At 34.6% G+C, this 17,003-nt stretch overlaps 2 protein-coding genes across 3 annotated transcripts in view; one reads left to right on the top strand and one right to left on the bottom strand.

Annotated features, from left to right (window-relative positions):
- The window catches only part of mybpc2a (myosin binding protein Ca), a 66,240-nt gene extending 65,491 nt beyond the window's left edge, over positions 1-749 (bottom strand). Inside the window, exons 1-2 of the mRNA XM_055052018.1 lie at positions 642-749; positions 248-509 (exon numbers count right to left, since the gene is read on the bottom strand). Coding sequence (XP_054907993.1) covers positions 248-269 — 22 coding nt within the window. The 5' untranslated portion in view covers positions 270-509; positions 642-749. The remainder of the gene's footprint in view (positions 1-247; positions 510-641) is intronic.
- Positions 750-5,890: 5,141 nt separating this feature from the next.
- Positions 5,891-11,675, top strand: emc10 (ER membrane protein complex subunit 10). Of its 2 annotated transcripts, XM_055052021.1 has the most exons (8): positions 5,891-6,009; positions 6,160-6,226; positions 7,192-7,304; positions 7,415-7,528; positions 7,615-7,799; positions 8,306-8,399; positions 10,866-10,963; positions 11,379-11,494. In XM_055052021.1, the coding sequence occupies exons 1-7, from the start codon at positions 5,917-5,919 to the stop codon at positions 10,950-10,952; spliced, it is 753 nt and encodes a 250-aa protein (XP_054907996.1). In that variant the 5' UTR covers positions 5,891-5,916; the 3' UTR covers positions 10,953-10,963; positions 11,379-11,494. The 2 variants fall into 2 exon arrangements, with proteins under 2 accessions (XP_054907996.1, XP_054907995.1); XM_055052020.1 differs by lacking the exon at positions 10,866-10,963 and having other exon boundaries at positions 11,379-11,675.
- Positions 11,676-17,003: the final 5,328 nt, after the last annotated feature.

Raw genomic sequence — 17,003 nt, 5'->3', positions numbered from 1 at the left:
ACATTCTAGCACCATTTGCATATTATTTAACTTTTAACAAGACTTTTTTCTCATGTTATAATCTAGTAGTGAATGGCAGTTTTCCATTCATTTTCACACAAAAAGAGCTCCTACATCTTGCGGAAAAGTTACTTGTTAGTTATTTCAGGTGTACTAAGGCATTTGCAATAGAATTTAAGCTAAATTTACTTGGTAATATTTTGTGTTTTTGCAGTGTAGTGAGGGTTTCCCGTGTGGACTGTCTTACCTGTCTTCTTTGGCTCAGGCATGTCTGTGTCTGTTTAACGGGACTCCTCCTTCCTGCTTCCCAGTGGAACTGCGGGCGCGTCTCCTCATCCCCTCATTTTATGAGCTCGCTCCCCGCCCGCCGCCGCCATCCTCCCCCGGGAGGAACCAGAAAGCAGGAGAGCGACAGAATGGCGGTCACTTGAAACCCTGGCAGGAGCTGCGAGGCTTTGAGGAGGCCGGAGGATGAAGACGCCGATGGGGGGAAAGGAGTTTCAGGGAAACTGTTTCAGAGCAGTTAAGGAGAAACCAGCCATTATTACGCCCGGGAGGCTAACCATTAGCGTACCGAGGCTAATTTTTCGATGCAGAATTTGAAAAAAAAATCACAAATATTGAATTGTGAGTATATTTACGTGAATTGAGTAATTAAAACTCAACAGTAACGCCGTCGTCTTAAATTGAATTGCTGTTGAACAACCAACTGATTCTGGTAATTTCCTCCAACTTTTGCCGCCGCCATTTTTCTCGAACTGGCGGAAGTGCCGTAATTTGCCGACAGATGACGTAAACTGCTTGCTTTTACATATCAGTTTGAAGTGCTAACTAGCAGCTTTCTGAACAAGAAAACGAAGGATATTATATCTTTAATTTCAGTCTGCTTTAGTTAGTGTTACAAACGCACAATCTTGTTCCAGCTAGTTGTTGATTTTCCCCATTTAATTACCTTTTTATTTAAGTCAGCTGTTGATGTTTATATCCAGATGCATCAAAATAAATATGAAACTTAAAACTAACTTATGACTTTAACATTTCACCCCTCTAAAAAATACATAAAACAATTATGGAGACGTTTGTTTATTTTTATCTCTTTACGAAATATAAAATATTAAAGTTTACTATGAATTTACGGTAGATCTTCATACAGAGTACGGTTTAAAAATATGGAGCCTGGAAAGACTAGAAACAAAAAAGGGAAGACGAAAGAGGAAGGATGAAAGGAAGAAGGACACAAAGGAAAGAACAGGAAAAGATGCAAAATAAGGAAGGTTGGTGGAAATAAGGAAGGATGCAAAGAAAGACAGAAGAAAGGGCAGAAAAAAGGAGGGAAGCTGGAAAGTAGGAAGGATACAACAGAAGGACATAAAGTATAAAGGATGCCTAAAAGGAAGGACACAAAGAATGGAAGGATGGACATTTATATGAAACATTTACAACAGCCTCAGGTCACCAAAGAACTTCAGAACAAACAAAACATCACAGGCAGATAAATGATAAAACATAAAATAAAGATTAGTAAAAATAATACGACAATTTTCAAATTGGGAGTAAACATAAAAAATTAATATGAATAAAAACCAGAACACACTTAATTTGAGCTGCTTCTCTTTAGCTTTAACAAGAGGAAAGATGTTTAGCTTCTTGTGTTGAAGGAGAATAGATGCGTCCAGAAAAACTCAACAAATTACAAATTTCTACTTAGATAGGGCAGACGGAAGGGATGAAGTATACAAAGGAGGAAGAACAAGAGGGAAAGAGAACAGTTTCCTAGCAGATTATGTTTTCTACGTTGTGGGAAATAATTTCAGCATTTTTCTAATGTAACTTGGCTGAACATCTCAAGCTGATTTCAGTCCTGATGGACGCATTCACCCTCTGCAGCTATTACAGCATTAGCATATCTGAAACCTGGGTTGAGTTTTGAAATTAGCTGAGAATTTCCCAGCGTTTTTTCTGTGTCGAAGCTCCACATCAGAGACTCTGGGGACGAATCTGCTTTCCAAGAAGCCAAACATGAAGTTCAAGTTTCCTTCCCAGAGCAGCAGGCCTCGTTTTTAAAACGAGCCGAGGAGAAAACGGAGAGGAGGAGTAAAGAAAGAGACTAAACAAGCATCTGAAACGAGTTCTTACAACAAGGGCTCTGAGCGAAGGGGTGGTAAAGCAACACAATTAAAAACTAACAAAAAATTTGGTTTGTTTGGCCTCTTAAAGAGGGAAAAGATGTGTGTATTTTTCACAATCGTATTCCTACATTTATATATGCCAGTTCCAAATTAAATATTTATTTCAAAATCTAAATATTTAGTTAGTAAAAATAAATATTTAATTAGCATATTTAGAAATAAATATTTAACAAATTAATTATGAACAAATTTCAAAAATATTTACTGAGGAAACTAAATATCTAGTTCTCAACTGAATGTCTCTGTCTGAGCTAAATATTATAATTTTCAAACTAAATGTTTAGTTTGAAAAATTTTATATTTTGCTTACTAAATATTCAGTTCAATATTTATATTTGCTATATTTACTTGGCTAATTTTCAAACTAAATGCTTATTTTTCAATATAAATATTTCAAAATAACCTAAATATTAAGATTATTGCTAAATATTTAGCAACCTAAAAATATCTTTACCATTTATTTAGTGGTCAGCAAAACTACCTTTTAGTTTGGTATCCCACTTCCGCTAGTGGCCAAGCTAATTTACATATTAGCTAAATATTTGCGAGCAATCTAAATATTTAGTTAGCAAAGTAAATATTTAGCTTTCTTGTTAGCTAAATAGCAAGCAAATAATTTTGCTAGCAAGTACAGAATAAGTTGTTTAGCAAATATTTATAATATGAAATAAAAAGAATTGAGCTGATCCTAAAGCGCTAATCATAAACACCACCTTCTCTCAATAAGCACGTAGGATTTTTGTTAATTTTGATCTGTACTCTACCAAATAAACATAATTTGCTGGATTTTTGTCCCACGGGGGGAGCGCGAGGAGGGGAAACGGAATTGGCACGTGAACAAGTGTAACTCCCTTCAAAATAAGAGCATAAATATAAAATACCTGAACAATTTTTTTACAATTTGTAACAAAACTTCAATACAAATTTGAAACATTATTCAACTGAAAATTTACAAAATTATGATTCAGCCAGAAAAAAATAATTTAGTGTAAGATAAGTGTGCTAAATATTTCAACATTAACTAAAGTGCTAAATGAATTTATGTGACATATATTCACATATTGGGGTTTGTGGATTATCTTACTGAAATCTGGGTTGGTTGTAAAACAAACATTATAAGCTAACAAATGTCTTTAATTGAATGAACTTGTGTCAGTATCAGACAGAAAGATGAACCTGCATCTTGTGACAACCTCCAGCAGAGCAGATTTGACAAGAGTTCTGTGCACCAAAGTCTAAACCAAGTTAGAGACCCAAAAATAGCTCAGACTTTTGAATTTTCAGACTTTAGGATCATTATTGTCAAAATGAAAGTGCTTTGATGAAGGCTTTCCACTGCTGTCTGAGCTGGGTTTATTTGTGGGTCAGACAGGAATAAATACACAGCATATTAATTATGTTTGGCAAAAATATTTTGATCATGTTTTTCTTTTGAAACATTTGATTCTTTCAGTTAAACTTTGTGTTTTTCTGCCCTTTTGATGTCCCAAACTCTTTGATGTAGCAGCAAATAAGTGATTTATTTACTTATTAATTTTATAATGATAATTATAATCATGATAATGTAGCAACAGTATTAATATTTAACACTTTTACTTAATAATTTAATCATTTATGTATTTATTCCTTATTTGCATTTATTTTTTGTTATTTTATTAGTAGTAGTAGTTGTCATGTTCGTTGATGTAGTCGTGGTGATAGTGGTAATTTATTTCCTTTATAATGATAATAATATTAAAAATGTAGTGATAGTGGCTAATATTTTTACTTAATTACTTGCTTATTTACATTTCATTATTTACTATATGCTATATATATTTTAAATAATTTATAGTATGTTAATTATAAATTATTTTTGTTATTAGTAGTAATCATGTTTGGCAATGTATTGGCATGCATAGTAGCTAACAGTTTTACTAAATTATTTGCTTATTAACATTTATTTATTACATATCATATTTATTCTATCATTTATATTACATTCAGAATTATTTTATTAGTAGCAATAGTGTTAATTTGATTACTTATCTTAAAATAATAATCAGAATAATTCAGCAATAGTGATGTAACTAATACTTTTTCTCAGTTACTTGTTATATATTTATTAGATTTATTAATCTATACTACATTCATTGTTATTAATATTATGTACCGATAAACATGGTAGCTAATACTTCAACATATTTTGCATAATTTATTATTAAATGTCACATTTATTTATTTACTTACTTTAAACTTATTATTTTTAGAATTAACATAATTATTGCGATTGATGAAATAGTGTAAGTTTAATTAAATTACTTGCTTATTTACGTATTATTCTTGATATATTACTATTATATAGAAAGATTGTAAAGAGTTAACATTTGCAGCCCTGCTTTCTTCACAGAGGAAACAATGTTATCTCATATTGTAGTAATTTAAATCCAGATCTTTCAAGACATCTGGATGTGTGAGACCTTTTGGTAAATATGTTCGATATAAACCAGTCAGAGCTTCCCACAGTTGGAGGAGTTATTTTATCCGGGTAAAAAAGCCGCAGCGGTTCTCTGGGGACAGATGCCAGATGTGGACAGCTGTCCTTTCCAGCTTAAAATGTCGCAGTAAAACTTTCATCCAAGGCTTGGGATTAAAGCAGCCAGGAGCTGAATAAGCCCCAGCATAAACTCACCCCTTCAATTTGACAAACTAAAAAATATATATATATATATTTTTTTTAGAAGCGGAGCTACAAGTGCTGACTAAAGAATTTTAAAACATGAATTACTTTCCTTCCAGAGGGACATAAATATTTAGCATTTCTTGTGAAAGGGACTGCTGGATCATAGAAAGGGTGAGGAAGTTTTTTCTGGTCTGTTAGCAACCTCTGCTGGTTTAAATGCGATCATCAATTTGAACTCAAACTGATTTTACTATATTAATATTTCATTTCTGATCATGTAAGGTGCCAAGAAAACAGAAAAAACTAATATCACACTTTCTGCAACCCTAAAACAAAAACATTAATAATGATAAAAAGTAGTTTTTGAAACAAATGAATGTGATATAAATGAAAATATTTCTATTTTAATCTATCAGAAAATATTGTCTGAAACTTATAGTTTGTCTGTCTTATGTACATTTGTATTTTAGAACTTCTTTAAAAATTATAACCATTATAACTAAATAATTTTGTGGATTTCTAGTAATATAAATCCACTTGTATGATTATAAGTTGATTTGAAACATACCTAGTCAAAAAATGCACCAATAGATTTTACAATGTCCAACTCTGTGTGTCTTTCAATTTAAGTTTTCTCTGGATTCATTTATAGATTAATATATTTCTATGTACATGTTTGCTATTATTTTATTTACTATTTTATTTTATATTTAGACAAATTTAGATTACTTTCAATATCTCACTTATATATATTTTATATAAACTTTATAACGCTTATGGTTACATTTGTATTTACTAATATTTCACACTTTGGATGGAATAACTTGTCAACAAATCACATTGGGTATTAATAAAGTATATTGTATTGATGTGAACAACCTTTAAATAATACAATAACTACATTATTTTTGTTTTAAGAATATACTGTAAATAATGTATTTCAAAATAAAGATAAAAATCGCAGCGTACACGTATTTACATACGTCAGTAAGTTTGTGCTTTTATTTTGAAAATGCGGATGTTGTTACTTCTTCAGCAATCTTCCGGTGTCCACAGTTAGCAGCAATGGCTGGCCTGCTACCGTTTAATGTTGCTGTTATTTCCATTGTTTTGTTATTGAGATGCGCAAATTTAGTATCGTGTAATAACGGCCGAAGGGTAAGAGTTAAATAATAATTCGTAAATATATTTTCAACAAAAACTAGCGATGAGGGTTATTTCATTTATGTTAACGAGTTATGCTAACGAGTTTAGCGTTAGCATTGTGTGGTAATGTAGATGCTAAACGCAGATTTTGGTTGTTTTCAGGCCGGGGATCCGTTGGAGGCCGAACTCAGTGGATTCTCTGTGCCGCTTGAACACTCGTTTGAACTCGGTGAGAAGATATTTTAACAGAACCGGGTAGAACATCACTCATGCTAGTTTGCTAACTAAGTATCCTTGTGCTCACCTAGCTAACGCAATTTTCGTTTCTGTCATTGTAAGGACAGACATTCTGTTTTAATTATGTTTTTATATATCTATAGTTTGTGTCATAGATGTTTTGGAAGTTTATTGAGCAGGTTGAATAAAATAGAATTTTCTACTTTACCTCCAGGCTTTCTAATTTTGGCATGTAGTAGAGCCTTGTCTTTATTTTAAAATTATCTTAAAAAATGTAAATATACAAGTCAGATTTAGCCAAAGAGGCTCATTTTCATGTAGCACGTTTATGGGCTGGATTAAAAAGAACTAAAATCAGCATACATGATTTGACATTTCTGAAAGATTTCAATATGTAGCTGAAATTTATGTAATTTACTGTAAAAACCCATAAGAAAATGAAAACAAGTCATGTTTTCATGTGACGTAAAAATACAAATTAATGTATTTAAGTACAACTGATAACAGCTTAATGATGTTGGCTGTGTTTGTAGAAAATCAAACTCAGTATTTGAACATAAACGCCTCACATTATCAATAACAGCGGGTCTGTTAGCTCTTCTGATTACCAAATTACTACTGATTATTTTAGTAATTGATTATTCCATTGATTACTCTGACAAAATCTAGATTATTTTATTTAATCAGTTAAACCTTTTTGTTTTGATCCCAAGATAAAATTAAGTAAACAAAATATATTAAATAAAAAAATACAAATTTTATTGCCTAAAATGCAGAGTTTTTTGTTGTTTTTTTATCTTAAAAGCAAATTTTTGCCATTTTGGTTTAATTTCTGCTCTGAATATGTTTTTTTTTTCAGGAAGTGACTTTTTTTCTGTTTCTACTCAAAAGTTGATAATTACTTTTTGCTTTTTAAATTTTCTATGCTCACAGTTGTTTGCTCTGTTTTGTCTTCAGATGATGTTGCAAAGTTTCAGTCGCGTGGATCCTTGCTGCTGAAAACGGGTCGGGAGCCAAGCGTCTCTCTGAGTCAGAACCAGCTGTCAGAAGACGACCGCTCCAAGCTGAAGGTGAAACTGAAAAAACAAACCTTTGACTAGGACCTCAGGAGTTATAAAAACTAGGGACCTGTTTTGGTTTTTTTTTAAAACAATGCTTTTTTCTGGTTTGGTCTCCTCAGGAAGTGGCTGCAGTCGATGGCCTGTACAGAATCCGAGTGCCTCGGGTTTTCCTGCAGGCGGACAGACAGACGGAGTGGCAGATGGACGGTTACCTCACAGCGTTTGTCAGAGCCGTATGTGTTCAGCTTAAAAAATGGCAGCAAAAACGAATCGAGACGAAGGTTTCAGTGGAGAAGTTTTGTTTTGTTGTGATTCCCAGTGTGCGATGGTCGAGTCCCACCTGAGCGACGTGATCACGCTCCACACCGACGTGTCGGGGTACCTGATCGGCGTCTCCATAGTAACCTTACCTGGAGCCTGCAGAGGCGCCGAGGTGGAGGATGAAGTCGACCTGGAGGTTTTCAACACAACTCTGAGCATCATGGCTCCTGTAAACGCTCCAGGGTCCGTCCTTAAGCCTGATTTGGTTCTGATTCAGAAGAAATAGTTAGAAAATAGAATATTAGAGTATTTGTTTTTCTTTTCACTGAAGCAACAATAAATTGATCATTGTTGTTTAAGTAAAGCTTGAAATATTTTAATTAAACAAAGTAACTTGATTTATTTATGTTTTTGTACATGCAAAACTTCAAATGTTTTTATCTTAAATGAAAGGAATCCAGTTTGTTAATTATTTTGGGCTCAATTTGAAGGAAATTGAAAAAAATATTTTGTTAATTCTCCCCAATAAAAGCAGTCCTCATTTTAAAACATAGCCGAGTGTTTTAGTTGTGACGTACATAATTCAGAGACTGAGGTCCAGACAAAAGTCAGGGAGCAAAAACAATCTTTAATACATCTGCAGACGGAGAGCAAAAATGCACTGCATTAGGCGACAAGTCATTTTCTTTTTTTTGTTTATTTGTTTGAAAATTGATTAATTTAAATCTGTTTTTGTTTTGTTTTTCCAGACCGGAGACAGCTCTGTTCCTGGAACGGATGGAACAAGAATCTGAGAAGAAAGGAAAGAATCCACAAGAGCAGAAATCGTTCTTCGCCAAATACGTAAGAGCGATCCGAGTTTCTGCCGATGCTTTCAGGGTTTATGAAAGGTTTAAGAAGTCACAGTTAACCCATAGTTAGCAGGTTACATATTTTATTTCACAGAAAATATTTTCAGAGTCATTTTTATTTCAAACATCCTTTCTGAGTTATTAGTGCCAGCCTATGAGGACTTTGGTTCTTCTTGAAATTAAATTTTTGTAATGAGAAAAAAAACACATTGAGTTATCAGGATCAGTTTGTGTTGTTGTTTTGTGGAAATAGACTTAGCTGTTGCTGCTGCTAATAATTTAGTGCTGATGTGTTAAAATGTTAAATAGTTCTATTCAGTATCATCTCTAAAACATCACAAGATGCTCATCTTTCCTCATTTAAAGCTTTTATTTTTCATGTAAAAGTTCTCGTAAATTTATGACTTTATTCTGGTAACATTACGACTGAACTCGTATTATTTTCATCATCAGAAAATAAAATCGTAGCTTAGCCCTAATATTTTGTCGTAGAGTTGACATGAATTCAAATTCAGGGTATATAGAGGCTGTAGAACAAGATGGCCGCCCTGGGTGCGCTGACATCACTGAACTTTGGAAACTGAAGGAAAAAATATAGAAATTTTCCAAAAATGAAATCTTCAGAAACCAAAAATTTGACTAATCGATAAAAATTATTTAGCAATTAATCAATTTGTTTAGCGATTAATTGGTTTCGTCAATGAATGATCAACATTTTTTAGCTGCAGAGGGATCAGTCACACGTTTTTGAACAAAGTTATTTTTCCTCAAAGTTTTCGAGACCGGAGCCTCTAATACCGGATTTCTGTATTTATTGATTCTCTGACACTCAGCACGACTTTCTGCCGGTGCAGCTTCTGCAGAGACGCAGGAAGCATGAAGCACCGGCTGCTTTTGGCTAAAATAACAGAACGCTTTCTGTCTTATTAATGTGAGCTTCCAGCCACGCTCAAACAGAAATTATGAAACATTTCAAACCATTTCAGAGCTGCAAAGTTTTCCTTCATGGCTGAAATCATGATCAATCAACTATTTAAATAATCAACAACTAATTTAGTAATTGATTAATCATTAACTGGAGAATTGAGACTTAAAGGCCATTTACTGAAAAAAACACCCAAACATTCAGAGCAGAGAATGTTTGGGTAAATATAAATATATTTTGAATTTAAGATATAAACAGTTTTGTTTGTGTTTCTTTACCTGGTTCAGATTTACTGAAGAAATTCTGTTTTTGCATTTTAGGTTGTTTTTTTTTCTTTTAGTTAAAAAAGGAATTAAAGTTTTTATTTGCATAGTTTCGTTGATTTATATTATTAAAGACTTAAGCAGTTAAATGAAAAATCTGGAGAATGTTTCTTTTTTATCTGGTTAATCCATTATTCTGACAATGAATACATTAATCAGTAAGTAAAATAATTGAGTTACTAATTAAGTTACAGATTACTTTCCTTCACCTGCTCGTTAATTTACATCTGAAATCAAATTTAAGCAGCAGGCAGTTCTAGCGCCACTGTAGACAAAGAAAAAAGGAGTCGATTGACCCCAAAAAATGTTGTCATTTCTGACTGAAAAGTGGAAAACTTGTTAGAAAAAAGTTTAATTTTGAAATAAAGCTAGAATTTCTTTTACTATTGAAACTAAAATTTTCACTTTTTTTTCCTGAAGAATTTGAGGTTAATGTCAAAATTCAAAGTTTTTTCTAGCAAATGTTTAACTTTTCAAACTCAGAAACTTTCAAACTTTTTTTTAGAAAATGTTTGTGTTTTTTCCTGCCAAATCTTAAATTTGAATAAGGTCTACATTTCCAAGTTATTTTCTAGAAAACTTTTCATGTTTCAAACTTAAGAAATGTCCAATTTTGAAAACTCAGAATTTCTAGAAGATTTGACTTTTTAAACTCAAAAATGTTCCCACAGAATTCTGGGAAATTGTTTATGTGTGTGTGTGTGTGTGTGTGTGTGTGTGTGTGTGTGTGTGTGTGTGTGTGTGTGTGTGTGTGTGTGTGTGTGTGTGTGTGTGTGTGTGTGTGTGTGTGTGTGTGTGTGTGTGTTTCGGAAACTTTTCGGCTTTTCACATTTAGAAATATCCAAAAGAAAAAATTCTAGTCAATATCTGATGAATCTCAAAATTTCTGAGTTTTTCTGAAAATTGTGTCTTTCTGAGTTGACAGAAAATTGTCAACTTTTGAAACCCAAATATTTACCAGTTTTATTTTCTAGGACATTTTCTCTCAAACTTCTTCTGATTTTGGTGTAGATTTACTCCTCTTTTTTCTGTGCAGTGGTCGTGATACGCTGTTGCGGTACACAGAGCTCTTTTTGGTCGTTTTATCGGGCCAGGTTCCTGCGGCCTGTTGCGACCCGGTTCTGTGTGATCCGGCCCGGTCCTCGGTGTCGTTTTGTGCCGTGTTTGTGCCTCGCTGTGTGTCCAGTGACTCTGTGTTGCTGTGTTCCAGTGGTATTTGATTCTGGGAGGTGCCATCTTCCTCATGCTCACCAACTCGGCACAGCCCCCAGCAGGGGGCGGCAGAGAGCAGAGCTGATTCCCACTGAAGTACAGTTTCCTTACTTGTGGCTCTTCCTCCTTCTCTTCGTCTTCCTCCTCCTTCTTCTCCTCCGTTTGTGTTTAACCACAAACTGTAGTTTTTCGACTTCTTCCTTCTTTTTCCTCTCTTCGACTTCTCAAAAGTCTAAAACCAAATACATTTTAGGCTGATAGTTTCTAAAAATCGACTGAATCCAAACCTTTAGAAAGTTAGTGGAGCCTAAAAGTTTTTGGTGTTTGACTCTCTAGTCTCTAACCCTCCTGGAATATTTTAATATTTTCTTTTTCTGTTGAGAAATAAATCTGATCTTACCTGGGAGGAAATAAATCAGCAACTTTTACCAAATCCATGCAAGTGATCACAGTTAATTCTATGTAAATAATAGTAGTTATTTAAACCAGGTCTGTTTTTCTTCTCTTGCAGTGGATGTACATCGTGCCTCTCGTTCTTTTCCTGATGATGTCAGGGGCCCAGGACCAATCAGGTGGCGGCTCTGGTGGTGGAGCCGCCAACGGAGGAGGTCGATGATCTACTGTTTGTTTTCCGGTATCATTCACTGAATAATGATTCTCAGTTTTTATCTGCTGTACATAAAGCTATTTAAGGAGGAACATATTTGTTGTGCATCTGAAATCTGTACAGTAAAAAGGAAACTTTGTGACCCGCAGGTGACTGCACTTTTACTACTAATGTGGAAAATAAAGTATTTATTACTTTGTCTTTATTCTTTATTTATTTCACTACAGATTCGTGTTGTTCTGTAAAATTAACATTCCAGTGTTTTTTAAATCTGCTTTATTGATAAACTTGTACTTAAAGGGGAATAAAAGATGCAAAATAAAGCCTTTAATAACTTCTAAAGTCTTTATGAAAGTATAATCTGATATGACCAGAAGATAGCTGTTCTGTATAAATTAAATAAGAAATTGCCTAATCTTAGAATTAAACAATTGATAATTTAATCAAAACGATGCTTTTAGCGCCCTCTGCTGGAGATGTTGCCGTCATATTTTTTGACTATCAAGCTTGAAGTTTTTCTGTAAAATAAAAATTATATAGAGCTGACTTGTAACTATATAAAAATGTAGTGATGACTGTATGCAAATTCATTCATATTTTGACTTTAGCCATTTCGAGTGGAAATAAATCTGAAGGTACCCTTATTCCTCGCCAAAATTTAATTTTTATTGCGATTTATATGAAAAGTCTTATCTTCAGTTTTTATATCACTTGTAATTCAGTATTCATTAAATTAATGTTTTTGTAAAAGATATATTAGAGAAACATTGTGTTTCCATTACAAATGTATGCAAAACTTTGTTGATATTCTGCTAATGTCGAAAAAATGCAATTGCTGTGTTTCCTTTCAATAAGAAACAGAATTTAAATCACGTAAATAAGTTTGTTCATGCAATAAGTCATTAAAAACATGCAGCGCCATCATCCTCCAGCCACTTCCTGTCTACGTCTTCTTTGTTGTTTCTGCCAGTAGTGACATCCTGTGGACTCGTATGATATGAAAAAAGTGCTTTCTGTGCAGTTTTGTGAAATCCTCTAAAATAATTTAATCCTACTTGAAAAAGTTTTCATTAAAAATACTTTTTTTTTCAGAAGTGATGTGTTTCTATTAAGCCAATTTATTTTCAAAATGTCAAATTGCTCAACTTTAAGGTAAAGGGAAACGTTGCTAGTGGGCGTCTCCCATTTGTTGCACTGGGACCAGCTGACTGGATCCGTCTCTGTACTTCAGGGATGATCCCTGTGTCAACATTACATCACCTCGTTTTTCCGTCTCCAGCTGTTTTTAGTCCACACCTCCAACTGTGAGGAAAATCCTTTTATTTTGGGAGGCTCAGTTTGGAGCTTCAGCTGCGTCTCTTCTAATCACCAGAAAGATCTTTGTCAGAATGACTCACTCTGTTCCTTGTGCTCCTCCGGGACCAAACCCACTCGTCGCCTCTGCTGTCAGAACCGGGAAGGCTGAAAAAACAAGTCATATAAGATTTTACTTAGACCACAGATAAAAACATACTGGTTCAATTTCAGATAATTTCATTTATGACATGGGAAAAGTGTTCTAAGTAAAATAATCTACCAGTAAAATTAGCATTTTAAAAATCAATATTAAAGAATTATTTACTTATAACATGTTGATTAGTTACTTGTAAGTTAGTGTCTTATTTTAAGTGTAAAATATTCACACGAGAAACTAGACTAAAAGTACTTACTAAGGTTTTGCGTTTTTGCAGTGGGCTGCTATGAGCTGTTCAGTTTATTTGTTTCTGTTGTTTCATTTATTTATTTTGGATATTTAAAATGTCTTCCAATTTCAGGCTTAGACGTTTAAAATTTATTTCACAAATGTTTCTTACATTGTTATGGCATTATATTACTTTTGTGTTCATTTTTATCAAGTAAATCTTTTTGCTCCTCCTCCTTTTCAGGGGTTTCGGTAGATTTATCAATACAAACCTACGGAAGAAGATTGGGGCCACAAATAAAAATGCTTCAGAATTCTAATTTTGTCAAAGTCCAAATAAATATCCAAGCATCCCAAAGTGTTGTTGGTATATGAAAATAATCACATAACTGTTTCTTTCTATATGATTGTTACCCTATAATTGATCCACACCAAAAGCCTGTCCCAAATTTATTTGCTAGATTTGAGTTTTAAGACTATATTTGCCTGAATTTGCATAAACAATTTAAGCAACTCTGATTCTGAGAAAAAATGTGAGTTCTCAATTTAATTTGAACTAAATTACATTTTCCTTCCACACAAACCGTCTATTGCTGGAAACAAGCTATATTTGTTCTATAAATGCTGAGAAAATAGTGAGGATTCTGAGATTAAAGTCTGTATTTTAACATTAAAGTTAGAATTATAAAAACAAAAAACATCAAAATTCTGACATTGACGTGCAAACTCTGAGAAAAGGTTACAATTCTCAATTATGTTTGAGCTTTATTGAATTTTCCTTGTATACAAACCCTCAGCTGAAGGGAATGAACTATATTTATTCCCTAAAATGTTTACACGTCACTTTCTCTGCAGTCTTGAGGACTTAATATCTGTGCATATTTCATTGTCACAAAAGATAAATGGTGCGACTTGAGGCGCAGGGAAGGGGGGAAACATGCCGGCTGCAATGCGGTGACATAAATCACAGTTGCTTTGCGACCAAAGTCAGCATGACTCCACGTGTCAGGCAGACCCGGCGGTTCACACACCTCTCCTTTGACATCTTGTGATTAGTAGGCACTTTGGAGGCTCATGTTTCTCTAAAAGTGAGCTGGCAGAGTTAATTTGATCTGTCGTTTCCACGCTGTAAATCTGCTCATGTTGTCTTTAGTCGCAGAATAATCTCATTTTGTTGGAGGTGTCAATCTGCTCAAAGGTGCTGAGAGATCATTACGCTTAATGATCAGTGGCTCATTCACTCCAACTAAAACCAGGTTTTGTAATAAGAAAAAAGGGTTTTAACCACTGCCAGGGTAGTTTTAATCAGTCAAATTCTCTGATGACGCCGCTGCAGGTGAGCATTGTTGTTACGTTTTGCAGTATCTGTATTTCCATTACAAATGAGCGCAAAACTTTAATATTTCAATAATGTCAAAAAAAGACAAATTATGCAATTGTGATGTTTCCAAAATATAAAATCGTGATTAAAATCAGACATAAATAAGTTTGTTCACGCAATAAGTCGTTAAAAAACATAATCCGCCAACGATTTCCTGTCTTTGTCTTCAGCTGCTAACAATAGAGTTAAGTTGTTGCAATGGCCCAGTCAAAGTCCAGACCTCAATCTGATTGGAACCAATTGAAGCTGTTTGGAACCAGTTACAACCGACTGGAACTGGTTGGATCTAGTTGGAACTGGTTGGATCTAGTTGGAAACAGGTTGGAACTGGTTGGATCTAGTTGGAACTGGTTGGAACTGGTTGGAACTGGTTGGATCTAGTTGGAACAGGTTGGAACTGGTTGGATCTAGTTGGAACTGGTTGGATCTAGTTGGAACTGGTTGGAACTGGTTGGATCTAGTTGGAACTGGTTGGAACTGGTTGGATCTAGTCCTCCCAATGACTCAGTTCCACTTCAAGACAAGTGAGAAGGTGAAAGTCGCTGACCTCTTAGTCATGTGAGAAAGAAAGTACGAGGATTACAAGGAGACGTCTTATTGAAAGCCTATTAAAAGCCGCCCAGCAGGTCTCCTTCGCCTTCCACACATTGTATTCCCTGCGTGTTGCTATATCTTTCACCAGTGCCTCATCATATTAACATGTCATGCAGTACAAGTCTTTAAGGTTATGCAGCACCAGTCTGGGATTGTTGAGGATTTGATAAAGTTCCCAAGAGGCTCTGAAACAAAACAGTTTGAACTAAGCTGCTGACAGTAGGAAAGACCCGTGGTGATATTTCATCCCTCACACAGAACCCATATTGTAATGTTAGAATGAATTCACACCAGCTCTGTTGAGGTCGCTTTAATTGAACTCCAGTTAATTTTTCTGGAAAGTCTAGTTCATTTGGGAAGGGGTGAATGCATAATCGAACCAAATAAGCAAACTCTGGTCTGCCTACAAAACTCAGTCTCGGTTCAGTTCAAGTGAACTTTAGTGCGTTCACAATGCATATGTGGACATCAAGTGGACCAAAGTCCGCCCCAAAAGCAGGAAGTGGACAACAGAGGAAGGCATTCTGGGTAAATACAACCAAAACAAACTTGAGAGTCCAGAACTCGGAAGACAATGGCTGTGTTTTCCAGCAGCCATTGTACAGCACATATAGCAGGAAAAACACCACTCCATTTTATTTACAAGGATGTTGTGATCAGTGCCTTTTTCTGAGGTTTTTGTATCGTTTCCTTCAGTGGTTCTGGGTACTGCGTCCCCACAGGCGAGAAGGGGAACAAATATTTCAATCAATCTGGATTGTTTGATACAATAGAGTTAAAGCAAAGTGCAGCAGCTGAAAATGTAACAAATATTGAAATTTTGGTCCCACATTGAACTGAGTCTGTAGGACTCAGTTCAATGAATACTGTTGTGGTTCCCTCTGTTCTGCACAAACTTCACTACTATCAAATTATCACATCAAATATGGAAAATGTAGGTGTGAAAGCAAAGATGAAACTTTCACTTGCTTTCAACTCATCAGTAGGTTTTAGTCCCTGATGCTTTTAGCTTGTTTCTGCATTACTTCTGATCAGGGACATTTCCTTGCAGGCACATTTTTGTTCTTCTATTTGGGTTTCAACTGCCTCTAAAAGCAGCCCAAGCGTTTAAAAACAACCCAGCGACCCAAACGGAGCTCCACACTGCAAATACACAAAATCTAATTTCTATTACAAAACCAAACATAGCAGGAACTTTTTAGCAAGATACTGGAGCTTGATTTAAGTGAATAATTTCTTCATGTTGATGAAAAACAAATAGTTAAACTGGTAGATTATTTCACTTATAACATGGGAAAATTGTCTGGATATAAGTAAAAATAATCTGCCAGTGGAAATAATTTTTTTTTTTATTTTTTATCAATGTTAAAGAATTATTTACAAAAATGAAGCTCTCATATCTCGCTAAACAGATGCAAATATTTTAGTCTTATCTCAAAAGACTAAGATATTAGAAATGAGGTCAACATTTTGTGTTCAGTGACATTTCTCCGTACTTCTTCGTTACCAAGCAACACCAGTCGAGCCCCGCCCCGTTACCCTAGCAACCTGAACGGAACTCCAGAATGTTTGGTCAGCTGGTTTTACTGCTGTATTCGCTGTACAATGGCTGCTGTTCGAAGCTATATGTTGGTGTAATTGCTAATCTGTTTGCAGCCATTTTCACATCAAATGTAAACATTGTGTTAGAGGGTTGGTTGGGGGGGTTGAGGGGCAGCATCAGCTTATTTGGATTTAAAATGACAAGACGACCCAAAACAGCTCATAATGAACTAGATCTCATGATTTGAGAATGATTTTGTGAAAAAAAGAAATGCAATGAACATGTTTTGTAAAGTCCTATTCCAACCTGTTTAAGGGGCAGAATAGCAGG

The sequence above is a fragment of the Poeciliopsis prolifica genome, unplaced genomic scaffold (assembly GCF_027474105.1).
Source record: "Poeciliopsis prolifica strain line A6 unplaced genomic scaffold, Auburn_PproV2 SCAFFOLD034, whole genome shotgun sequence".
Taxonomy (NCBI): Eukaryota; Metazoa; Chordata; class Actinopteri; order Cyprinodontiformes; family Poeciliidae; genus Poeciliopsis; species Poeciliopsis prolifica.
This window is presented reverse-complemented; position numbering and strand designations above follow the sequence as displayed.

What these genes read in the sequence shown, in the direction of transcription:
- emc10 (XM_055052020.1), top strand. Translation starts at nt 5,917, where the DNA reads ATGGCTGGCCTGCTACCGTTTAATGTTGCTGTTATTTCCATTGTTTTG. An exon ending in CGTGTAATAACGGCCGAAGG is followed by an intron (nt 6,010 to 6,159) that starts GTAAGAGTTAAA and finishes GGTTGTTTTCAG; the next exon opens with GCCGGGGATCCGTTGGAGGC. An exon ending in TGAACACTCGTTTGAACTCG is followed by an intron (nt 6,227 to 7,191) that starts GTGAGAAGATAT and finishes TTTTGTCTTCAG; the next exon opens with ATGATGTTGCAAAGTTTCAG.